This window comes from Phyllobates terribilis, unplaced genomic scaffold (assembly GCF_046119375.1).
Source record: "Phyllobates terribilis strain yellow unplaced genomic scaffold, ASM4611937v1 Scaffold_4__5_contigs__length_816908805, whole genome shotgun sequence".
Lineage (NCBI taxonomy): Eukaryota > Metazoa > Chordata > Amphibia > Anura > Dendrobatidae > Phyllobates > Phyllobates terribilis.
The window spans coordinates 194,363,726-194,390,825 of NW_027362764.1; the positions used below are offsets into that span (position 1 = coordinate 194,363,726).

Sequence of the window (27,100 nt, forward strand, 5' to 3'; positions counted from 1 at the left end):
ACTCGGTATAGATGTACTTATAGACCGAATTACCCAACATAGCGTGTATGAACACAATATAGCAATTAGAAGCAACTCTTTCTCAAAATACCTAGATCGTTGGACCCCCTGGATCTCTAAATACTTACCGCTACTCTTACATAAGGCCAATTGACATTCCATATATTATCAAGTGAACCAATTGTTTGACTCTCTCCTTTGTTCTTTTTAATGGTAATACAGAACTTCCTTTAGCTCAATTAAAATCTAAATTTTTTATGAATCTTTTTTATTTTTATTTTTTTAGACACATTTAATGTATTTCTTTAATAAACCTAAAGTTTATGTCTTCATAGATTTTATGTCTAGACTCATTAATAGAGTACTTATCTATTTTCTGTTTGTATTTGAAACTATACTATATTGTACAATACAGTGATTTCTAAACCTTTTTGTCTACAATATGTAGATTGTTTGTTTTCCTTTTCCCCCCTCTCCCTTCCCTTCCCTCCCTTTTTAATTTATGTACCCTACTCCTTCCCATCCCCTGGCTACTTTAAAAACTTTTTCAATAAAAATATTTTGAAACATACTGTGAAACATAGAGGAGGATCTATTATGTTCTGGGGCTGCTTTGCTGCATCTGGCACAGGGTGTCTTGAATCTGTGCAGAGTACAATGAAATCTCAAGACTATCAAGGGATTCTAGAGAGAAATGTGATACCCAGTGTCAAAAAGCTTGGTCTCAGTCGAGAGTCATGGGTCTTGCAACAGGATAATGACCCAAAATACACAGCTCAAAACACCTAAGAATGGCTAAGAGGAAAACATTGGACTATTCTGAATTGGCTGAAAGAGCTGAAAAATGCCGTCTAGAAAAGGCAACCTTCGAACACGAGACAACTGGAGCAGTTTGCTCATTAGGAGTGGGCCAAAATACCTGTCGAGAGGTGCAAAAGTCTCATTGACAGTTACAGGAATCGCTTGATTGCAGTGATTGCCTCAAAAGGTTGTTCAACAAAATATTAAGTTAAGACATCATTTCTGTCCAGGCCTATTTCATGAGTTTAATTTTTTTAAAATTCTGTGGAAGCAGGGTTGAAAAGCAATGTCTCCCGACTTTCATTTGTTCATTTTCATAGATTTTTAATTTAATATTACTTTTGTCAGACTCAAATTATTTCTGTGACCATTGTGGGTTTTTCTTTCATTAAACGAAGGGTACCAACAATTTTGACCACGTGTGTATATGTTCAGAATGTGAAGCCCAAAACTGGATCCCATATTCTAGGTGTGGCCATACCAGTGATCTACAAAGAGTAATTGGGATCATAGGTTTTTACCTATTTTTTACATTTTATTAACTTTTACAGCTGCTGCCTGACATAGAGTATTGCTTTTTAGCTTACTTGTAAAGAAAATACCCAACTCTTTCTCCTGTTCTGGAACATCTAGTATACATATATTATCTACTTAACATACAGTTATATGAAAAAGTTTGGGCACCCCTATTAATCTTAAGCTTAATGTTTTAAAAAAATTGGTGTTTTTGCAACAGCTATTTCAGTTTGATATATGTAATAACTGTTGGACACAGTAATGTTTCTGCCTTGAAATGAGGTTTATTGTACTAACAGAAAATGTGCAATCTGCAAAATTTGACAGGTGCATAAGTATGGGCACCTCACCAGAAAAGTGACATTAATATTTAGTAGATCCTCCTTTTGCAAAAATAACAGCCTCTAGTCGCTTCCTGTAGCTTTTAATGATTTCCTGGATCCTGGATGAAGGTATTTTTGACCATTCCTCTTTACAAAACAATTCCAGTTCAGTTAAGTTTGATGGTCGCCGAGCATGGACAGCCCTCTTCAAATGATCCCACAGATGTTCAATGATATTCAGGTCTGGGGACTGGGATGGCCATTCCAGAACATCGTAATTGTTCCTCTGCATGAATGCCTGAGTAGATTTGGAGCGTTTTTTTGGATCATTGTCTTGCTGAAAGATCCATCCCCTGCGTAACTTCAACTTTGTCACTGATTCTTGAACATTATTGTCAAGAATCTGCTGATACTGAGTGGAATCCATGCGTCCCTCAACTTTAACAAGATTCCCGGTGCCGGCATTGGCCACACAGCCCCAAAGCATGATGGAACCTCCACCAAATTTTACTGTGCAAGTGTTTTTCTTGGAATGCTGTGTTTTTTTGCCGCCATGCATAACGCCTTTTTGTATGACCAAACAACTCAATCTTGGTTTCATCAGTCCACAGGACCTTCTTCCAAAAAGAAATTGGCTTCTCCAAATGTGCTTTTGCATACCTCAGCCGACTCTGTTTGTGGCGTGCTTGCAGAAACGGCTTCTTTCGCATCACTCTCCCATACAGCTTCTCCTTGTGCAAAGTGTGTTGTAAAGTTGACCGATGCACAGTGACACCATCTGCAGCAAGTTGATGCTGCAGCTCTCTGGAGGTGGTTTGAGGATTCTCCTTGACTGATCTCACCATTCTTCTTCTCTGCCTTTCTAATGTTTTTCTTGGCCTGCCACTTCTGGCCTTAACAAGAACTGTCCCTGTGTTCTTCCATTTCCTTACTATGTTCCTCACAGTGGAAACTGACAGGTTAAATCTCTGAGACAGCTTTTTGTATCCTTCCCCTGAACAACTATGTTGAATAATCTTTGTTTTCAGATCATTTGACATTTGTTTTGAGGAGCCCATGATGCCACTCTTCAGAGGAGATTCAAACAGGAGAACAACTTGCAAGTGGCCACTTTAAGTAGCTTTTCTCATGATTGCATACACCTGGCTATGAGATCAAAGCTCAATGAGGTTACAAAACCAAAAAAAGTGCTTTAGTAAGTCAGTAAAAAGTAGGTAGGAGTATTTAAAACAAGAAAATTATAAGGGTGCCCATACTTATGCACCTGTCAAATTTTGTTTGAATGCAGATTGCACATTTTCTGTTAGTACAATAAACCTCATTTCAAGGCAGAAACATTACTGTGTCCAACAGTTATTACATGTATCAAACTGAAATAGCTGTTGCAAAAACACCAATTTTTATAAAACATTAAGCTTAAGATTAATAGGGGTGCCCAAACTTTTTCATATAACTGTATATGCAGCAATACAATTAAGGGACTCTTTTCTGATGACTACCATAGCAAGGCGACTGTAGAGAGAAGTGCCAGGACCAAGGTTCTGACCACCATTGTCTGTGTTTCCTTAAAGTGACCTGCAGTTATTAACCTTGTTTGTCTGTCATGCATCCACCAGGGGCCTTAGACAGTTAAAGGGACTGTGACATGTTGCATTAAATCTTGCCATGACCTGAGACAGTGATAGCAACTGTGGCTTGTTAATAATAAATTCTGATATAGCCTGGAGCACTCAAAAGTAATTGTGTTCTGTACTGACAGCCTGTGGTGTCCTGCACTGAGAATTCTGCTGGAAGTTCATCACTATGTTCTCTATTACCCTTCATCTGTGAGTAACATTACAGACTGTTTCTTAAAAGATAGACTGTTTTTTTCCAAGTGTAATATACACTTTTCAAAATTGAACTTGCAATAATGAAAAGTTTTTGAATTCTGAAAACCAAATTATCGATAGACATGTGATATGCAAATTATGAAAAAGTTGAAAATTATCAAAATGTCTCGATTTATCTAGCATCAAATATGAGCACCCTGCACAGAAATACACGCACCTTAACATGCTACTCACGAGGATATTAATGATTATCTGAAAAATGTTCTGCCACGCTTAATGCACTTGGGTGCGCAAATCATCAGGATCCAATGCTGGCAGCTCCCTTTGCAATTGCCAACCAATGATGACTAGCAGCATAAGTAACGCCTGTCCTTGTGTTGTTGTGTTGAAAAACAGCTTCTAGGAAATTTTGGAAAAATTGGCCAAACCACTGGTTCTAAGACTAAATCAGTGTAAGGTTAAGCTGTTTGTGAACCTGGAATGAAGACTAGAGGGTGTTCAGGTACTGTACATTATGTCACCCCACACCATAATTCCGGAAGTAGGATCGGTGTTACATTTCCTCATGAAAGCCTCTTCATCACATTGCTCATATAGTTTCCAGCTGGAATCTAGTTCTATCCTATATCCAATGGTAGCATGGCCGAGCAGTCTAAGGGGCTGGATTAAGGCTCTGGGCTCTTTCAAGGCATGGGTTTGAATCTCACTGCTGCCATAGTTCTGAGATTTTTGACAACCTATTAAATTTAGTCTTGCCCCATATAGGAGCCGACGTCACTTTCTAACTGTTATGTGTTTTTTAGCCACATAAAACCTTGTGACACCCCCCACCTTGACACATCCCAAGAAGAAGCAGGGCAAAACTTGTGTCGGGTTGGAGGGACGCCGTGCTCCTCAGTCAGCAGCTATTCTCACGCTCTACCATCAGATAATACTTTATTCCTTATGGTTGTTTAGCTGGCTGTTATATTTTTGTAACATGATAATACTTATGATAGTGGTTATTGCTCATATAGTTTCCAGCTGGAATGGAGGCTGGAATGTAGGAATGTAGGCTGGAATGTAGGTCTATCCTTTTCAGGTCTATCCTTTTCAGCAATGAGTTCAGCTTTTGTCTAGGTTGCAATAAAATGGCGGTCATGAGGGAATGTTACATCAGTCCTACACCCCAGGATTTTGGTTGGGGGTGGCATGATGTACAGTAGCTGGACTCCTCTATTCTTGATTCCAATTGCACTAACAGCTTAGTGTTTATTGATTTTGGTTGTGGAGCCAGTGGTTTGGTCATTTCTCCAAGGTGTCCCAGGATCTGTTTTTCAACACGAAAAACGCCATTAATTCCACAGCGCTTTACAGACATTATGATCACTGTCCCCATTAGGGCTCACAATCTAGGTTCCCTATCAGTATGTCTTTAGAGTGAGGGAGAAAACCGGAGAACCCGGAGGAAACCCACACAAACACAGGGAGAACATACAAACTCCTTGCAGATGTTGCCCTATAAGAGGCTGTTCCTGCTGCTGTGTAATTGTGAAGCTCAGTGCAGAACTAATGTAATGAAACGGTCAAAGTCAGAGCTGCAGTATAGTAATATAACCAGTGCATCAGTTTTGACGTGTAACTATCAAGATCAATACCAATGCTCTTGTGTAACAATCAAGCTCTGTTCTATTAACCAAAGTTTAACCATCAAGTTTTACCCTAACTAGTGGAATGTAAACATTACACTATTCTGCACTATATTGTGTGTGGGCACAACTTATATTGTTTTTTCAATTTCAGCAGTTTTGCCCCCTTCAGGCTCTAGTCACTAGAACTCTCAGCAGTTTCGTTTATGCCCCTTTCTTCCTCCAGTTTCTCTCCTCTTTACAAAAATGTCATAGCAGCAGGTGTAACTAGATCCCTCAGTGAAAGCAGAGCTGTATACAGATTTGAGCCTTTTTTCAATCAGTTGAGAGGAGAAATAGTTAATAAGTGCAGAGAGAGAATTTTTTTGTGACAAGTTTAATTACAAAGTTCATTAGGACAGGACAGGAGCACAATACCCACTGATTAGGCATACAACTCTACTGAATCAGTAGACATGACTTCACTTGCCATGCTCACCTCACCGATGTAGAAAGGAGTGGAGCTGGAATACTCTTTACCCATCAACAAAAACTATATATATTAAAAGGGTATCCCCATCTCATCCACACTAAAAGGTGTGGTTCCGCCTCTGAGATCTGTGTCCATCAATTCAAAGCACCAATTCAAAACCAAAATAAATGTCCTCAAAATAGCTTAATAAAGGCAGATCACAAAATGGACTACAAAGGAACAACATGATGACGGCAACTGTTGCCAAATGCTCTTTTAAGAAACAACTGTAATATTTTCATTGGCAGCTTTTATTAGAATGATCTGACACCGGCCTAGTGGTTTTGTCACTTGTTATGTAAGCATGTTGTCACCACGAAAATGTGCTGCCTTTAACCCTGTCCTAACATTGTACATGATCATTAAGCATGGCATTTGTATGTGTTTGAGTTTCTACTACTAGGATAGAAACTAAACATAAAATAACCAGACACTAATGAATACTTACTGACTGTTACTTTATCTTTTTCTCCCAGCATTATGTTGTTCGGTGATAAGTCTCGGTGAACAATCCTTTTTTCTTTGTGTAAATATCTCAGTGCTAAGCATAACTGAAACAAAAGTGAAAAGTGAAGAACATTCTACAGCGCCCTATAAAACACTATGATACGCACGAATATACAAGAAGATAAAGGAAATGGTCACATTTAGAGGCAATGTATTTTTTGGTTTATTTGTTATTGAAACAATCCTTTTAAAGGGGTACTCCGAACAGCTAAAAATTATTGTAATGGCATGCCTTCATAAACTATTAGGATAACAATAGTGCTGCGTTACCTGTAATTCTGTGGGACACTGCAGTTGTTCCTCACTGCTCCCCCTCCCTTATGGGACGTTCGTCACACATCAGGGTGTGTGGCCTGCTCCCTGCTAGTAGCAGCAGCCAGCCCCCTGATACTATCTGTTTTTTTTGCAGTCCGATATTGCGGGCATGGTGTGGGCATGGCCTGCTCTCAGCTGTTAGTAGCAGCAACCAGCCCCCTAATACTATCTGCTTGTATGTGGTCTGATGCTGTGTGCGTGGTGTGGGCATGGCCTGCTCCCTACTAGTAGCAGCAGCCAGATCTCAGATACTATCTGTTTGTATACAGTCTAATGTTGGGGGTGTGGCGTGGGAATGGCCTGGTCCCTGCTAGTAGCAACAGCCAGCCCCTGATAATACTGGACCTCATACAAGCAGATAGTATCCGGGGGCAGGCCGCTACTAGCAGGCATGAGCAGGCTACGCCCCCAATATCAGCCAGCTTATAAGCAGATAGTATCAGCGGGCTGGCTGCTGCGACTAGCAGGGAGCAGGCAACACCCACAATTTTGGACTACTTACAAGCAAATAGTATCAGGGGGGTGGCTGCTGCTACTAGCAACCGGGAGCAGGCTATGCCCCAACCATGCCCCCAATATCAGACTGCATAAAAGCAGATAGTATCAGGGGTCTGGCTGCCGCTACTAGCAGGGATCAGGCCACACACCCTGATGTGTGGCATAAAGTTTCCTAAGGGAGGGGGAGTACTGAGGAGCAGCTACTCACACAGAATTACAGATAGTGTGAGGGTGGAACACAGCACTATTCATTTTCTCCTAATAGTTTATGAAGGCATGGCCATTACAAAAAAAATTTATCCCACCGGAATACCCCTTTAATTTTTTTTCATAAATCAATAGTACAAGTGAAGATAAACTTTTTAATATATCTTATTAGGTAAATCTACTTCTTTCTGCTCCTAGACTTCACTCGCAATTTACTGGTAAAATGTGCCTTCAGCAAATACTGATTTTCCCATTACTAAGGGATGAGATAACTGCTGCTGCTCATAAAATTCTATGGGAAGGGAAGGGGAAGTAGCTACAGGCAGATGCCACACATTTACCTAAAATGACAGTTACATTTTATATGTATGTATTTTTGCAATTGGGTTTCATTAAAAAAAATTGCAGTGTTTGACTCTTACAAGCTTTTGTTTCTGCACAGAATCTGTTAGTGAGGCTGTCCTGACTAGAGTTGGGCGAATTCATTCAGATGGAATTGAATTCTACTCAAAATTTACAAAAATCCATATGCTCCAGAATGCAGATTTTTTCGAATACGCTCCATGTGAATTCAGCAAAATGACAGCCGGCTCCCACCATATTGCTAAAAAATGTTTAAAAAATCGTACTTCCTCCACTGCTATGGCAGCCTCCACTCATTCTCCCTCGTATGTCTTCGACGCTTCTTACCACCACAGTGTCTCTGAGCATGCGCATCATGAGGCCATGGTTTACACTACGACTTGCACTGCGGGCTTATGACATAAACTCTAGGCCAGGACTTCCGGCAGTGGCTAGGCACAGCAACATCTTGTGCCTAGTTGCGCACGGAATTCCTGGCCTAGCGTGAAGATGCTGAACGTTTCAGTATGAAGAGGCACCAAGGACTGTACGGGGAAGGCGGTGAACAGCTGGAGTGCAAATGTGAGCAGTGAGGATTTAGTTGTTTTTTTTTTTTTTCCAGACCCCAGATCATTATACAGTGAGGGACATTCAATACGTGTGAAGTACACTCACTGCGAATCGCATTTCCCGGTAAAATTCATACGATTTGGCAAATCTCTTCAGGTCCGCTCATCTTTAACTCTGACAGTAGTATTTTAATCTTTTTATTTGCCTATTTCTGCATTCCTTTGCACAAATTTATGAAGTTCAGCTCTACTCTGATTTGCACTGTTGTCATAAATCAGCAAAGAAGAACCTAGAAAAACACAAATGCTCCAATTCATCATTTGTGGTTATATTAAGTCACTTTTCTTTTTCACTGTGTGGTTTTTGCTGATGTTTATTGTGATAAATTCTTCAAAATGGTACATGTGCATATTTACACAAATTTAAAAATTGTCTATATTTTTGACCTTTTTTGCAACTTTTTAGTGCAAAAAAGTTGAACATTTTGCAAAATATCTCAAAAATTGCACACACAAAAAATTTCTGGCAAGCAAAAAATCATTTCAGGGTGAGAATTTTGTGACGCTTCAAAAAGTCGCAAATGATGAATCAGATGAAAACATTTGGGAAACCTAAACCCCGCCCAGAATGGCAATCATAAAAACAAACAGGTGAACACATACAAAATAGACTTTGGAAGGAAAGGGCAAATTAAAAGAAGAATAAGGCGCAAATGAAAAAAAAAAGCACAAAAACTAGATAAAGAAAAACAGACGCAAATGCAATGATAAATTGGGACCAAAATCAGAACAGCCATACTGATAAATTCTCACTTATGTCGTTCTGCATCCAGCTATGTACAGAGAAAGAAAAAGTGTGGCAAAGCTAAATGGTGCAACATTTTTAATGAAACCAAATTGCAAAAAATTATTTTTAGCCCAAAGTACATGCATTTAACTTAAAAATATTGACCCCAAAAGTGTCCAAATCCTTTACGAAAACAGGATTTGTACAGACCTGTATATGACTTATTAAGAAACGGATTATGAGAAGTAATTCTAATAAGTTGTAATTGAGATTTGTCATTATTTTAGTTCCTTTTATCATGAGCCCCTAGTTATTTAGATTTTATTTATCTCAGGTAGTCTAAGCTCAGATCCTCAGAACAGATTTCTACTGTACTAAAGTAGGTACCTTGCCTTGGCCTGCCTCCCAACCCATACCCCCATCGCCCTTAAAGCCTTTTCACAATTATTGACTACAATAAACAAAGGTCACCATTTTGTCCATGGAGTGAAGACTACAGAACTTAGCACTGTCCCATTGTTAGAGCTGACTAACCTGTTAAAAGTGTATGCTGAAAAGCATTAACATTCACTGAAAGGAGGAACACAGAAGTAGAATTATCATGTGTTGGTACCCTGGAACAAGTGGTATGTTTTACTACATGAATTGATTCGCTAAAAAAGTTTAAGGTGGGCCTCAAACTTTTACAGACCATGGGTACCAGATTCTGTGATGGGACGTTGGTCCAGAGAACTAGTCTGATTGCTGTATGTGGGGTTAGGAAGGGGAGTCAGAAGGGGCTATTAGTATCTGCCTCATGAGCTTTTTGCCTTTCTCTGGATCAAGTTATAGGTTGAACTTCATGGACTTATGTCTAACTTCCTCCTTAACCTCTTCACACCGAAGCCTGTGTTCTCAGCCAATTTAGGTTTTTCTGACACAGCCTTATTTTTTTTTCAAATCAGACGTGTCTCTCTATGTGATAACTCTGAAGTGCTTCTACAAATCCCAGTGATTCTGATGGTTTTTTTTTCTTTGTAATTCATTGCAGATGTAAATTTGAGGTAGTTAAAAATTTGCATTTATTTATAAAAATATCAAAAATCTAGTGACAATTTTGAAAAATTCACAATTTACAAATATTTTATTTTTAACTCCTAAAACAGACATATTGCACAATATAAGTAATAAATGAGATTTGTTATATGTCTACTTTAGGTCAGCATCATATTTGAAATATTTCTTTTTTTTTTGCTGTTAACCCCTTCACCCCGAAAGCCTGTTTTCACCTTCCTGACCAAGCCAAATTTTACAATTCTGACCAGTGTCACTTCTTTATGAGGTAATAACTCTGGAACGCTTCAAAGGATCCCATTGATTCTGAGATTGTCTGTTTGTGACATGTTGTACTTTATGTTAGTGGTCAATTTAAGCCAATATTTATTGTGTTTATTTGTGAAAATATCAGAATTTTGGTGAAAATTTTTAAAATGTCAAACTTTGAATTTTTATGCCTTTCGCCCCTTCACCTTTATGACCAGTGTCACTGTATGAGGTATTAACTCTGGAATGCTTTAACATATCCAAGTGATTCGGAGACTGTTTATTCGGGACATGTTGTACTTCGTAATAGTGGTAAATTTAGGCCAATATTTGTGGTGTTTATTTGTGAAAATATTGGAATTTTGGTGAAAATTGTTAAAATTTTACAATTTTCAAATTTTATTTTTTATGCCCTTAAATCAGATAGTTATACCACACAAACTAGATAATAAATAACATTTTGCACATGTCTACTTCACATCAGCATAATATTTGAAAAATATACAGTACAGACCAAAAGTTTGGACGCACCTCCTCATTTAAAGATTTTTCTGTATTTTCATGACTATGAAAATTGTTCATTCACACTGAAGGCATCAAAACTATGAATTAACACATGTGGAATTATATACTTAACAAAAAAGTGTGAAACAACTGAAAATATGTCTTATATTCTAAGTTCTTCAAAGTAGCCACCTTTTGCTTTGATGACTGCTTTGCACACTCTTGGCATTCTCTTGATGAGCTTCAAGAGGTAGTCACCAGAAATGGTCTTCCAACAATCTTGAAGGAGTTCCCAGAGATGCTTAGCACTTGTTGGCCCTTTTGCCTTCACTCTACGGTCCAGCTCACCCCAAACCGTCTTGATGGGGTTCAGGTCTGGTGACTGTGGAGGCCAGGTCATCTGGCGTAGCACCCCATCACTCTCCTTCTTGGTCAAATAGCCCTTATGCAGCCTGGAGGTGTGTTTGGGGTCATTGTCCTGTTGAAAAATAAATGATGGTCCAACTAAACGCAAACCGGATGGAATAGCATGCCACTGCTAGATGCTGTGGCAGCCATGCTGGTTCAGTATGCCTTCAATTTTGAATAAATCTCCAACAGTGTCACCAGCAAAGCACCCCCACACCATCACACCTCCTCCTCCATGCTTCACGGTGGGAACCAAGCATGTAGAGTCCATCAGTTCACCTTTTCTGCGTCGCACAAAGACACGGTGGTTGGAACCAATGATTTCAAATTTGGACTCATCAGATCAAAGCACAGATTTCCACTGGTCTAATGTCCATTCATTGTGTTATTTAGCCCAAACAAGTTTCTTCTGCTTGTTGCCTGTCCTTAGCAGTGGTTTCCTAGCAGCTATTTTACCATGAAGGCCTGCTGCACAAAGTCTCCTCTTAACAGTTGTTGAAGAGATGTGTCTGCTGCTAGAACTCTGTGTGTGTCATGGTTGTGTCGCCACGAAGATCGTCACGATTGCACAGCCTGACTTCTCGCAGCTGAGTTTTTGGTGCTTTGTGCTTTTCGGCAGTGAGGGAGTTAACTCTCTCTCTCTGTGCTAGACAAGGTCCAGCCTCGCCCAGCTGCAATCAATTCTGCAGTAGTGAGATTCCTTCATATGTCTGCTGCTCTGTTAGGGAAGTGTCGGTGAAAGCATTTCATGCAGACTAACAGAGCGGATCGTGGTATTTGGAGTTTCAGAGATAAGTGTATTTGGAGTGTTTTTTCCCTTCCTCGCTTTATCATTTATCTCCTTTCCCGTTGGTGTTCCCTCTGTTGTAGTTGTGTAGTTTTTGTATGCAAGGTGGTTTTGGTTTTACCCTTGTACTGTCTCGTTCGTCTAAGTACTGAGTGTTGGCATATTATTTATTACCTGTCCCCTTTTGTTGTGATCGGGGTCCTTCTCAGGACTAGATTACTTAGGTGCAGGGATCCTCAGGAGGTAGGGGATACGCTGGCGGCCTGGACCTCTGTACCTTTAACAGTACCTCCAGGTAGAGGGATTAGTCAGGGCCCCAGCTCAGGGTCAGCTTAGGCCCCCTACCTCCAGTACACAGAGACAGCGTGACATTTTCACCGACCCCCTTAGATTTTCTCCAGCTACCATGGATCCAGTAGCCGGTCTAGCTCGGCAGTTGCAGAGTTTGTCCATGGAGCTGGCGGACGTTAGGTCCAAGGTTTTGTGTCCCCAGGAGCAAGCTGGATCAGAACCTAAGGTAGCTCTCCCTGACAGGTTCACTGGGGGGCGGGACAAGTTTTTTGTTTTCCGAGAGGCATGCAAGTTGTACTTTCGGCTGCGGCCTCGGTCATCGGGGAGTGAAGAACAAAGGGTGGGAATTGTCATCTCGCTCCTACAAGGGGACCCACAATCTTGGGCGTTCTCTCTTCCCCCGGGCTCCCCGGCTCTCCAATCAGTGGATAGGTTTTTTGCTGCTCTGGGTCTTGTATATGATGACCCGGATCGGATCTCCCTTGCTGAATCTAAGTTACGTAGGATCCAGCAGGGAGATCGTCCGGCGGAGGAATTCTGTTCGGAGTTCCGTAGGTGGGCCACTGACACCCAGTGGAATGACCCGGCTCTTAGAAGCCAGTTTTGTCAAGGTTTGTCCGACAAATTAAAGGATGTGTTGGCACAGTATGACTCTACCGCGTCACTGGAAGCCGCTATGGCCCTTGTTATTCGCATTGACAGACGGCTTCGGGAGAGGTGCGGGATAACTCCACCCCCTGTGATGACTCCACCTCCTACAAGGTCCCCTCATTTGGTGGTTCCCCTGATCAGTCCAGAGGAGCCTATGCAATTAGGAGGGACATCATTTCGGGGGAGGGGACCGGTGGCACACCACAAGACTGGAAGGTGTTTCTTCTGCGGGAGAAAGGGACATTTTATTGGGGGGTGTCCATCCCGTCCTTTGCAGAGTAAAGAGTCGTCGGAAAACTTTTAATCCCAGGTTGTGTGATGGACGGCAATCTGGGAGTAGGCACTTCGTCCCTGGGGTCATCTCAGTTTCTCGTACCGGCGAAGGTGGTGGTGGGTATGAGAACTGAGAAGATATCTGTTCTTTTAGATAGTGGGGCCGGGGCTAATCTGGTGGACGCTCGGTTTGCCCGGGTTCAAGGTATGCATTTGAGTGAGTTGGCTAAACCCATCCCCATATTCTCGATCGATGCCAGGCCCCTCGGTCAGGAAAGTTTTTTGCATGTTGTGCATAACGTAAAACTTCAAGTGGGGGCGATACATAATGAACTGTGGTCTTGCTACGTGTTGGAGGGTCTTCCCACTCCTATAGTGTTGGGCCTTCCTTGGTTAACTAAGCATAACCCGGTTATTAATTGGTAATCCAGAGAGATAAGCCAATGGAGTAATTTCTGTAATAAAAACTGCATGAATACGGTCATCGGTGCTGTCACTCCTAGGGTCTTGCCCCCATTTTTGGTGGACTTTGAGGATGTATTCTCGGAGAAGGGGAGTCGGGAACTACCTCCTCATCGCGAGTATGACTGTTCTGTTAAACTGCTCCCTGAGGCCAAGTTACCTAAATCTAGGTTGTATAACCTTTCTGGTCCTGAGAGGCAGGCCATGAAGGATTATATTTCTGAAAGTCTGGCTAAGGGGCATATTAGACCTTCATCTTCCCCGGTGGCCGCGGGGTTCTTCTTTGTGAAGAAGAAGGATGGAGGCCTACGCCCTTGCCTGGATTTCCGTGAACTTAATCGGATTACGGTCCGAGATCCGTACCCGCTCCCACTTATTCCCGATCTCTTTAATCAGATCGTGGGCGCCAAATGGTTCTCTAAGTTGGATCTCAGGGGGGCGTACAATCTGATTAGAATGAAGGAGGGGGATGAGTGGAAGACGGCGTTTAACACTCCGGAGGGGCATTATGAGAACCTTGTCATGCCATTCGGTCTGACTAATGCCCCGGCGGTGTTCCAACACTTTGTTAATGACATTTTTCGCCGCCTGGTTGGACAGTTTGTTGTCATATATCTGGATGATATCTTAATTTACTCGCCTGATCTGGTGTCTCATCAGGAGCATGTTAGGCAGGTGTTAAAGATCTTGCGGGATAATAAACTGTATGCTAAATGGGAAAAGTGTGTGTTCGCCGTACAGGAACTCCAGTTTTTAGGTTTCCTGGTTTCAGCGTCTGGTTTTCGTATGGACCCTGGGAAAGTGCGGACAGTTCTTGAGTGGGATCTGCCTGAGAATCTTAAGGCACTACAACGTTTCCTGGGGTTTGCTAATTATTACCGGAAGTTCATTCGTAATTTCTCGTCCATGGTTAAACCTCTCACTGACATGCCAAAAAAGGGGACGGATTTTTCTAGGTGGTCTGACAAGGCTTGTCAAGCTGTCTCCTCCTTGAAAAAATGTTTTGCCTCAGCACCCATACTCATTCAACCTGATGCGTCACAGCCATTCATTGTAGAGGTAGACGCTTCCGAGGTAGGGGTGGGAGCAGTGTTGTCACAAGGTTCGTCCCCTGGTAAGTGGCATCCGTGCGCCTTTTTCTCTAAAAAATTGTCGTCCGCCGAGAGGAATTACGATGTCGGCAATAGGGAACTCTTGGCCATTAAGTTAGCTTTTGAGGAGTGGCGCCATTTTTTGGAGGGGGCAGTCCATCCGGTCACCGTCATCACCGATCACAAGAACCTGCTTTATCTGGAGTCTGCAAAACGTCTGAATCCCAGACAAGCCAGGTGGTCGTTGTTTTTTACCAGGTTTAATTTTGTCGTTACGTTTCGTCCTGGGTCAAAAAATGTGAAGGCGGATGCCTTGTCTCGTAGTTTCCCTGGGGCCGGGAATACGGATGACCCGGTTCCTATCCTTCAAGAGGGGGTGGTGGTGTCGGCAGTATGCTCTGAGCTTGAGGAGGAGGTATTGGAGGCTCAGGGGGACGCCCCTGTTGGACCTCCAGGGAGACTGTTTGTTCCAGATCAGCTACGACAAAAGGTGATCGAGGCACACCATAACTCAGCTTTAGCAGGACACCCAGGGAGTAAAGCAACTGTGGATCTCCTCTCGCATCGATTTTGGTGGCCTAACTTACATAAGGAGGTGGTAACTTTTGTTGCGTCCTGTGGGGTTTGTGCGCGCTCTAAGACCCCACATACCCGTCCGTCTGGGGCCCTCTTACCTTTGAAGATCCCGGAGCGTCCTTGGACTCATCTGTCTATGGACTTTATTACGGACCTCCCGGCGTCTTCGGGTAAAACTGTCATTCTCGTTGTAGTAGACAGGTTCAGCAAGATGGCACATTTTATCGTTCTTCCTGCTCTTCCTAATGCTAAAACTCTTGCGCAGGTGTTCATTGGGGAGATTGTGAGGCTTCACGGGGTACCCTCCGATGTGGTGTCGGATCGGGGGTCTCAGTTTGTGTCCAAGTTCTGGAAGGCATTTTGTACTCGGCGGGGGATGCATTTGTCGTTCTCATCGGCTTTTCATCCCCAGACCAATGGTCAGACGGAACGTCTGAACCAGAGTTTGGAGACATATCTCCGGTGTTTTGTGTCAGAGAACCAGGAGGACTGGGCTTCTTTCTTACCTCTGGCGGAGTTTGCTCTTAATAATAGGCGGAGCGAGTCCACTGGTAAGTCCCCGTTTTTTGGGGCATATGGTTTTCACCCCCAGTTTTGTACTTTCAGTAGAGGGGGCTCTTCGGGGGTTCCTGAGGAGGAACGATTTTCGTCATCACTCGCTTCTGTATGGAGAGGGGTACTGAATAATCTGAGTACTATGGGGAACCGTTACAAACGTATGGCTGACAGGAGGAGAGTGTCTGGTCCGGACCTAAGTGTGAACGATCTGGTATGGTTGTCTACTAAGAATATAAAACTTAAGGTTCCTTCCTGGAAACTGGGTCCCAGGTTCATCGGGCCGTACAGGATCAGTTCTATAATTAATCCGGTGGCATTCCGTCTTGATCTCCCCCCTACGTTTAAAATTCACAACGTGTTCAACAGATTGTTGCTTAAGAGGTATGTGGCGCCGGTGATACCGTCACCTTTACCTCCACCTCCAGTGGTGGTCAATGGTAACTTGGAGTTCCAGGTATCGAAGGTCATCGATTCACGCTTTAATCGTCGGTCCCTTCAGTACCTGGTTCATTGGAAGGGGTATGGTCCTGAGGAGAGGATGTGGGTTCCTGCGTCAGATATTAACGCAGACCGGTTAATTCGGGCCTTCCACACGACTCACCCGGATAAACCTGGCCCTGAGGGTCCGGAGGCCCCTCGTAGAAGGGGGGGTACTGTCATGGTTGTGTCGCCACGAAGATCGTCACGATTGCACAGCCTGACTTCTCGCAGCTGAGTTTTTGGTGCTTTGTGCTTTTCGGCAGTGAGGGAGTTAACTCTCTCTCTCTGTGCTAGACAAGGTCCAGCCTCGCCCAGCTGCAATCAATTCTGCAGTAGTGAGATTCCTTCATATGTCTGCTGCTCTGTTAGGGAAGTGTCGGTGAAAGCATTTCATGCAGACTAACAGAGCGGATCGTGGTATTTGGAGTTTCAGAGATAAGTGTACTTGGAGTGTTTTTTCCCTTCCTTGCTTTATCATTTATCTCCTTTCCCGTTGGTGTTCCCTCTGTTGTAGTTGTGTAGTTTTTGTATGCAAGGTGGTTTTGGTTTTACCCTTGTACTGTCTCGTTCGTCTAAGTACTGAGTGTTGGCATATTATTACCTGTCCCCTTTTGTTGTGATCGGGGTCCTTCTCAGGACTAGATTACTTAGGTGCAGGGATCCTCAGGAGGTAGGGGATACGCTGGCGGCCTGGACCTCTGTACCTTTAACAGTACCTCCAGGTAGAGGGATTAGTCAGGGCCCCAGCTCAGGGTCAGCTTAGGCCCCCTACCTCCAGTACACAGAGACAGCGTGACAGTGTGGCATTGACCTGGTCTCTAATCTGAGCTGCTGTTAACCTGCGATTTCTGAGGCTGGTGACTCGGCTAAACTTATCCTCAGAAGCAGAGGTGACTCTTGCTCTTCCTTTCCTGGGGCGGTACTCATGTGAGCCAGTTTCTTTGTAGCGCTTGATGGTTTTTGCAACTGCACTTGGGGACACTTTCAAAGTTTTCCCAATTTTTCGGACTGACTGACCTTCATTTCTTAAAGTAATGATGGCCACTAGTTTTTCTTTACTTAGCTGCATTTTTCTTGCCATAATACAAATTCTAACAGTCTATTCAGTAGGACTATCAGCTGTGTATCCACCAGACTTCTGCACAACACAACTGATGGTCCCAACCCTATTTATAAGTAGTGTTGAGCCACTCCCGTAGTGTTCGAGTTCGGTTCGGTTCGTCGAACACCCGTGTGTTCGCCGAACTGTTCGTCGAACTGTTCGTCGAACACCTTCGAACACCGTTAAAACCAATGGCAGGCAAACAAAAACACATAGAAACACATAGAAAACACCTTCAAAGGTGTCCAAAAGCTGCCAAACTGCTCAGAAGACACAACTAACACATGGAAAAGTGACAAGTACATATAGTCATGCGAAAAGAAAAGAGGTGGAGGAGTAAAAGGAGGGGGAGACACAGATATAGGCATGTCACGCCCTTCTAAAATCCAAAAAGTGAGAAGCCGACACGTTCAGTCCGCTCCTGCCCGTGACACCTCCGCGTCGCCGGGTTTGTGCCAGAGCCGCGGTGAACCCTGACGGCCAGCCCCCCTCTCCCAATACTGGTGCCTGTCCGCTGGTGGGTTGAGCGAGCCCCCCTGTGGTGGAGGCAGCTCTAAGCTTTTTAATTTAAATTGTCTCTCTAATTTGAATGAATACACTTTAAATCCATTTACAAGGATCTATTGGAGGGCAAGTCTCATGCCAGCAGCCACGTAATTCCAGCTCCAGTAGCGTCCACTAAAGCTGCTGCAGTTAAAAAGCTTTTATAAGGATCGAGCTCGGCTGTCCACCGCAAGGCATCCTACTGCCAGTCCCAGCCCCTATGCCTTGGGGTGCCTCCTGATGCTCTTCACTGAGTATCCCGTGGTCCCGAAGCATTTCCTTTGAAAAAATTAAGTGTCCAAACTACAGGTGGTGTAGCTTGCTTAACAGCCGGGATAATCCGCTGACTAGCAGACACTGCTACTAGGCACAAAGTATTTCCTGGGCTAGATGCAGTTAAAAATTTGTAATTAGATACTCTCGTTGGATGCTGAGAAAGCATTCCATAGAGTCTCCTGGCACGCCATATATGATTCTCTTAAAAAGCTTGGGGTAGGGGTCTAGGGGACCCTTTTATAGCCAAAATCACGGCCCTGTATCGCAATACGTCACCTAGGCTGAAGATAAATGGAACTGTAGCACCCTGAGGGCTCGGTTGCTACAGAGGTATTGCACCTCACCCAGAGGTGTGATATCTCACTCTCAGGTAAGGATGTAGTGTGGATCAGGACCCGACACCTGCATGCATTACACCACATTGCCGTGGGGCAGGGCGACCAATATGCCCCTGAGATGGGCACGACAGTCCCTGTCCCTGGCTGGAGTGGGGGGAGGGAACACTGAGGAAGGGGAACCCTGTAGTGCAGGAGCAGGGAGGAAGCAGTTCCTGGGTGCATTGAGAAGGGAGTATAAAAGGTGGGCACCATCTTAGTTCAGTGCAGAGAAGTCTGAGCAGAAGTGGCAGGGAGCAGGGGCTCTGCATGAGCTCTGCTCCGGAGGCGGGCCTAGTAACAGAGGCCCAGGCCTGGAAGAGGGAGAAGGAAGAGGAGCGGAGAAGGCTCCAGGAACGAGGAACGAAGGGATCCCAGGGGTGCGGACGGGCGAGTCACCACCGCACGCCCGAATCCACCTGCGTGGAGGGGTCAGGCCAAAGGGGGAGACCGGTCCCCGAAACTAGTGGAGGCAGGAAACGACCCTCAGCTAGAAACAGGAGACTGTGACATTTTATGTGGCGCAGCCCCTCGCTACACCCGCTAGGAAGGCACCACATAGGGTCAGGGAAACTGGCGCCAAGTTTACCAAGAGGAGGCCCGAGGCAGCCGGACAGAAGGGTTGGTAAGAAAGGCCAGACAAAGGACACACAAAGGGGGTCCTGTGAAGCGCTCCAAAGTTATCTGGGAGTTGTCTGAGCCCCTCACCTGGTGAGCACAGTACGACGTGGGCAGCCGTTACCTGCAGACGTGGTCTGGATAATAAGAACTGTGAGTAAAGGCCCTGGACTGCATCACTGACTCCGTGTCGTTACTGCTGCTGCCCTGCACCATCACCCCCATCCTCCGCATACACTGCCCTGAGGCTATACTCCTCCCGTGGGGAGTTATGCTACGCTCTGCTGCACCCACAACACCAGCCTCAGCGGTCTGCCCTGGAGCGGCGGTTCACTCTGACCGCAATCCACGGGTGGCGTAGTCGGACATTTAAACATCAAAACCACATAAATAGTTCCGCCACTGGTTTGACCGCCCTGAGCCACGGAACCGGGTCGCCGCCACGAAGACTACAACCACCAGCATCCACCAAAAAGGGTCCGGCTCCGGGTGTCCCAAGGCCCAGGGGGCGCGTCAGAACATTTTCATCACCTTTCACAATCACCAATGGGACAAGGCAGGGATGTTCTCTGTCCCCTCTCTTATACATCCTAGTGACGGAGCACCTGCTCTCATCAATTCGCCATAACCCCAATATTAGGTGGATTGAGGTGGGAGGCACCGAGTACAAGTGCTCTCTATTTGCTGATGATGTCCTAGTATATATCACTCAATCACATATATCCATCCATGCTGTTATGGCTGAAATAGATCACTTTGTTACATGGTCAAATTTTAAAATCAATGCAGCGAAGTCTGAGGCCCTCGATGTCTCCCTCCCCAAATCCATATAGGATTTCATCCAGTCCAACTTTCCCTTTGCCTGGCCCTCACAGGGTATCAAATACTTAGGAATTCCTATTCATAGAGACCTCTCCCATCTATGTTATCTTAATTTTGGGCCCTTTATTGAACAACTCCATACAGACCACGGATGGCAAGTTAGAACTGTAAGATTCACTACGTGAACCACTGGTGTTTTGTGGAAAAGCACATGTACACTGTGTTCCAAATTATTATGCAAAAAGTGTTTAGGAGTGATAAGGGAAGAATTTGTTTGTTTGTCAGTTAAACTCATTGATGGTGATGTGTGTCAGGGCTCTTTATATCACTGTAAGCAATTGCAGACACCTGTGCTAATTAGTTTGGCAGGTGTGTCCAATGAAAGGCAAGACTACTTAAGAAGGCTGTCTCACATTATTAAGCAGCCTACATTTTCTGCCAAAATGGGAAAGAAAAAGGATGTGTCGGCTGCTGAGAAGCAACAAATTGTGGAGTGTTTAGGTCAAGGCATGACTACAATCAACATTGTGCGATGATCAGGATGAAGTGTCTTGGCAATCAAGAAGTATGTAGCTGATTCACAGTACACACGTGTGCGTGCTGATAAGGGCAAATTGAGGACTCTTTCCTACAGGCAATTACGTCAGGTTGAAAGAACAGCGGCAAAAAAGCCTTGTCATAGCAGCAGACAAGTTTTTGAAGCTGCTGGTGCCACCAACGTCCCCGGAACAACAAGATGCAGGGTCCTTCAGAGGTTTGCAGCTGTGCATACGCCATCCTGTCGACCTCCTCTATCCACTTCACACAAGCAGAAACGGCTCCAGTGGGCCAAACATTACATGAAGACTGATTTCAAAACTGTTTTGTTCACGGATGAGTGCCGTGCAGCGCTCGATGGTCCAGATGGATGGAGTGGAGGATGGCTGGTTGATGGACACCCCACGCAAACACGGCTACAGCGCCAACAAAGAGGAGGTGGAGTAATGTTTTGGGCTGGAATCATGGTGAGAGAGATTGTCGGCCCCTTTAGGATCCCTGAAGGCGCTAAAGATGAACTCCATAATGTATGTGGATTTTCTCAAACAGCACTTCCTGCCATGGTTCAAGAAGAAGAACCGTGTATTTCACAGCAAGATCATTTTTTTGCATGATAATGCACCATCTCATGCTGCACATAAAACATCTGCATCTCTGGCTGATATGGGCATAAAAGGGGACAAACTTATGGTGTGACCCCCATGCTCCCCTGACCTCTACCCCATTCAGAACCTTTGGAGCATCATTAAAAGGAGTGTCTATGATGGCGGGAGGCAGTTCACATCTAAGCAACAGCTCTGGGAGGGTATTCTGTCCTCATGCAAAACAATTGAAGCAGAAACCATCCAAAACCTGACAAATTCAATGGACGAGAGAGTTCAGAAGCTCCTTTCGAACAAGGGGTCCTATGTGAAAATGTAACATCACCTAGAATAAAGTTTTGAGTTGAAAACTGTTTGATTTCAGTTTCTAACAACCTGCTAATGCTTATAATTTCAAAAATGACCATTTTTTTGGTCTTTATTAAAATGAAAAGGTTGATCGAAAAGTTTGGGGGATCTAAGAGTGTGGCAACCCAGCAGTCATGATTACTTCGAATTCTGACAATATGAGGGTCATGCTGCAGGTAGTGCAGCAAGAAGGCACTTATGTGTCTTGCGCATCTCGGAGCCCCAAAATTATTTTCCGGGCTAGATGCAGCTAAAAATTATTATTAATTTTAAATCTGGTGAAGCTTTAGTATAGATGGCCTAATAGGATCACCGCTGCACACTGCTACAAAGCCCAAATTATTTTCCAGTCAAGATACAGATAAACATGATTAGTAATTTTAAATCTGGTGGAGCTTATTATAGATGGCCTAATAGAATCAGTGCTGCACACTGCTACAAAGCCCAAATTATTTTCCAGCCAAGATACAGATAAACATGATTAGTAATTTGAAAGCTTAAAACGGTTGGTAGGGTGATTTTAACCAATCAGCAAGCTTTTACTCTCCCCAGGATGACACAGGGGTAGAAAAGTCGTTTCGGATCCATGATTTGTTCATCTTTATGAACGTGAGTCTGTCTACATTATCAGTGGAGAGACGCGTGCGCTTATCTGTCAGCACACCACCAGCAGCGCTGAACACACGTTCAGACAGAACGCTGGCTGCGGGGCATGACAAGATCTCCAAGGCGTAAGTGGCTAGCTCCGGCCATTTATCCAGATTGGAAGCCCAAAAAGAGCAAGGGTCCAGTGACACAGTCATGGCTTCAATGTTTACTTGGAGATACTCCTGTACCATCGTCTCTAGGCGTTGACTATGTGTCAGACTTCTTGTCTCCTGTGGCCTTGCAAAGGATGGGCTAAAAAAGTGGTGAAATGATTCCGCAAAATTGATGTTACCAGAAGATACTGTGGTTCTGTTATGGTTTGAGTGCTGAACACTTGACGGTCCCACGGTTGGCAAGTTGGAACTGTGAGATTCACTACGTGCACCACTGGTATTTTGTGGAAAAGCACATGTAAGATTCTGCAACAGTCTCTGCTGATACTCCTGCATGCGTGCATCCCTTTCTATGGCAGGAATAATTTCTGCAAATTTACTTTTGTACCGGGGATCTAACAGTGTGGCAACCCAGTAGTCAGGATTATTTCTAATTCTCACAATTCGAGGGTCATGTTGCAGGTAGTGCAGCAAGAAGGCACTCATGTGTCTTGCGCATCCAGGAGCACCAAGTCCCTGTTGTGTTGGTGGCGAGGTAACAATCATGCTTCCTTCCTCTGTCCTCTCCCCCAAACCTCGCACAACAGAAATGTGATCAAGGTCTCCCTCATCTGATGAGCCTTCCATCAGTTCGTCCTCCACTTCTTCCTGGGCTCCTGCACCTTTCTCACTAGTTTGGCTGCTACTATGCGCCCTGGTAAAACCATCTCCCCCACCCTCACATGCCTGCCGCCTTGGTGCTGCCGACCGTCTGGACCTTGCAGATGTTAGCCCTTCCGCATACAACTCCTCCTCCTCTACTTCCTCCACCTCCTCTTGTGCCACCACCTGACTCCGAATTCTGTTTAACATGTGCTCCAGCATGTAAATCACCGGAATAGTCATGCTGATAATGGCATCGTCAGCACTAAACATCTTCGTCGCCATTTCAAAACTGTGCAGAAGGGTGCATAGGTCCCTGATCTGAGACCACTCCTCCAGCGTGATTTGCCCCACCTCTGGATCTCGTTGGCCCAGGCTATACGTCAGAACGTATTGCACCAGGGCTTGTCAGTGCTGCCACAGTCGCTGCAACATGTGCAGAGTTGAATTCCACCGGGTAGGCATATCGCATTTTAGCCGGTGAAGTGGCAGGCCCAACGACTTCTGTAGAGATGTAAGTCGCTGAGCTGCGGGATGCGAACGGCGGAAGTGAGCACACAGCGACCGTGCCCTCTGCAGAAGGCCATCTAGTCTGGGATAGTGGGCTAAAAATTGCTGGACAACCACGTGAGCCATACAAGGCACGTGTGTGACATTGCCCCGGCGAAGGGCCGCACCCAGGTTTGCAGCATTGTCGCACACGGCCTTCCCTGGTTTCAGGTCCAGTGGAGACAACCATTCATGAAATTGGTTCTCCAGAGCTGACCACAACTCCTCAGCTGTGTGACTCACATTTCCCAGACATTTCAATGTAAAAACCGCCTGATGACGTTGAGCCCTACTGCCAGCATAGTAAGGAGGTGTGCAGGATCCCTTCTGCGCAGTTAGAAAGCTTGTGGCATGACCAGACAGGCTTTGGGTGCAGGTGGAAGACCGAGAGGAGGTTGAGGAGGCAGAAGCAGTGGAGGAACTTTGACATAAAGAGGATTGACGCACAACTCGTGGGGACGGCAAGACTTGGACAGCAGCCCCTTGTCCTGCTGTCACCATAGTTACCCAGTGCCCAGTCAGCGACATGTAACGCCCCTGTCCATGCCTACTCGTCCAAGTGTCTGTGGTGAAATGCACCCTGTCACACACAGAGTTTCTCAAAGAAGCGGTGATGTTGTGTGCGACATGCTGGTGGAGCGCAGGCACACCTTTCTTTGAGAAGTAGTGCCGACTGGGCATCTGGTACTGGGGCACTGCGACGGACATAAGGTCTCGAAAATCCTCTGTGTCCACCAGGCGGAAAGGCAGCATTTCTGTAGCCAAGAGCTTGCAGATGGTGAAATTCAACCTCTTAGCTTTCTCATGGCTAGGAGGAAATGGTCTTTTACTTGTCCACATCTGAGGGACCGAGGGCTGGCTATTGTGCTTAGACGGGGTTGATAAGGGTGTCCCCGGCAAACTGCCGGTCTGTGAGGAAGATGCAGGCGGACATGTTAGGTTGCCTTGATACAAAGGTGGTGCTATCGATGTCGGACAGCGCTCAACACCAGCTGGTGTTACCACCTCCAAAGAAAATGATGACCTGCCAATCACGCTGGCTGTTGCGGGTAAAGAGGTGGCAGGTCTGCGCCCCAAAACAGGTGTGACTGCTGTCCCCCCAGTCACAGAGGATGAAGAGGCCGCGGATGCACAAGATATGGCAGACGGTGTTTGGCCCGGCCGGCTAGGCCGCATTGTAGCACACTGAGCTTCCCACTGCAACTTATGCTTCATGTCCATGTGCCGGTTCATGCATGAAGTACTCAAACTATGTATTTTTTGGCCTCTACTTAGCTTTTGCTGACAAATGTTACAGATAACACGAGTTGGGTCATCTTTATCGATCTGAAAAAATGCCCAGGCTATGCAAGGCTTAGCACCCATGCGACCTGAAGAGCCACCACGACTTGTGGTGAGAGGCAGAGTTGTGTTTGAGGATGCAGTTGTTGACGTGCTTCCAGTACTACGTCTCTGTCCAGGAAGGCGCAACCTGACCTCGTCGTCACTAGCATCTTCCTCCACCTCCTCTGCTGACCTCATCTCTTGGCTGACTGTGGGTTGACAGTAAGTGGGATCTCCAACCTCATCATCATCACCCTGTGCGTTATCACACCCGTCGTCCTCAGAGCCAACCTGTTCCTGCCCTGACAAAAAACTAAAGTTGTCGCTCCAATCAGGTATTTGAGTCTTATCATCGTCTTCCTCATTGTCTCCACCAACAGGAGTTACAGTTTGGGAATAAGGGTCTACATTATGGTCAGAACCTTCTGCATCTGGTCCTGGATCCGACTCATAAAGATTCTGGGCATCAGTGCAGATCATTTCCTCGTCTGGATTCACAGAAGCGCTGGAGTCGACCTCTGATTCCCAGGCTATAGTATGAGTAAACAGCTCTGCAGACTCAACCATCTGTTCTACCTCATACTCAGACGGGCAGCTGGAGATTTGGGAGCTGTGAGGAAGCAAGTGCGATTGGGGTGACACCTTTGAGGACTGGAGTATTTGTGATGTTGAAGTTGATGTGGAGGAGAGCCCACTTAAAGGAGCACTTGATATCCGTTGAAGCACCTGCTGTTTTTGTGCCTCATCTGGAATTTGTAGCGATTGGCGTGGCCGTAAGAAAGGGATCTTATCACATTGTCCGCTAAAAGAAGTAGACATTTTAGTTTGGCTGGAAGATGGTCTTTCTTCTGCAGATGTTACTGTTGCTTTAACACCTACCCCACGGACACAACCTTTTTTCCCCTTCCCAACACGCCTATTCCCCTTTCCACCAGCAGCAGGCCTTTTTCCACTCATTTTGGTGGTTAACTAATTCACAACTCTGGAGTTGTTTGCACAAAAAAACAATGGATGGGAACCGAGCAGAGCTGAGTGGCCAAACTGTGGTATTAGGCCAAAACTATTGGCTGGGTTAGATGAAGAAAAAAATTATATTCAATATGCAACCTGATGGAGGTCAGTATAGATGGACTAATAGAGAAAGTCCCACACACTGCTAGAAGGCCAAATATTTTTTCAGAGCTAGATGCAGATAAAAATGATTTTTAATTTGCAACCTGATGGAGGTCAGTATAGATGGACTAATAGAGAAAGTCCCACACACTGCTAGAAGGCCAAATATTTTTTCAGAGCTAGATGCAGATAAAAATTATTTTTAATTTGCAACCTGATGGAGGTCAGTATAGATGGACTAATAGAGAAAGTCCCACACACTGCTAGAAGGCCAAATATTTTTTCAGAGCTAGATACAGAAAAAAATTATATTCAGTTTGCAACCTGATGGAGGTCAGTATAGATGGACTAATAGAGAAAGTCCCACACACTGCTAGAAGGCCAAATATTTTTTCAGAGCTAGATGCAGATAAAAATTATTTTTAATTTGCAACCTGATGGAGGTCAGTATAGATGGACTAATAGAGAAAGTCCCACACACTGCTAGAAGGCCAAATATTTTTTCAGAGCTAGATGCAGATAAAAATTATATTCAATTTGCAAACTGATGGAGGTCAGTATAGATGGACTAATAGAACAAGTCCCACACACAGCTAGAAGCCCAAATATTTTTTCAGAGGTACTGTAGATGCAGATAAAAATTATTTTTAATTTGCAACCTGATGGAGGTCAGTATAGATGGACTAATAGAGAAAGTCCCACACACTGCTAGAAGGCCAAATAATTTTTCAGAGCTAGATGCAGAAAAAAATTATATTCAGTTTGCAACCTGATGGAGGTCAGTATAGATGGACTAATAGAGAAAGTCCCACACACTGCTAGAAGGCCAAATATTTTTTCAGAGCTAGATGCAGATAAAAATTATTTTTAATTTGCAACCTGATGGAGGTCAGTATAGATGGACTAATAGAGAAAGTCCCACACACTGCTAGAAGGCCAAATATTTTTTCAGAGGTAGATGCAGATAAAAATTATATTCAATTTGCAACCTGATGGAGGTCTGTATAGATGGATTAATAGAACAAGTCCCACGCACAGCTAGAAGCCCAATATTTTTTCAGAGCTAGATGCAGAAAAAAATATATTCAGTTTGCAACCTGATGGAGGTCAGTATAGATGGACTAATACAACAAGTCCCACACACAGCTAGAAGCCCAATATTTTTTCAGAGGTAGATGCAGAAAAAAATATATTCAGTTTGCAACCTGATGGAGGTCTGTATAGATGGACTAATACAACAAGTCCCACACACAGCTAGAAGCCCAATATTT

The 27,100-nt window shown here is 44.5% G+C and overlaps 1 protein-coding gene across 5 annotated transcripts in view; it reads right to left on the reverse strand.

The window, feature by feature from the left end:
- NEK10 (NIMA related kinase 10) overlaps nucleotides 1–27,100 on the reverse strand; it is a 554,523-nt gene that overhangs the window by 299,329 nt on the left and 228,094 nt on the right. For all 5 annotated transcript variants that reach the window (XM_073678014.1, XM_073678012.1, XM_073678015.1 and 2 more), the window contains exon 22: nucleotides 6,060–6,162. In XM_073678014.1, the coding sequence (XP_073534115.1) occupies nucleotides 6,060–6,162 (103 nt within the window). The remainder of the gene's footprint in view (nucleotides 1–6,059; nucleotides 6,163–27,100) is intronic.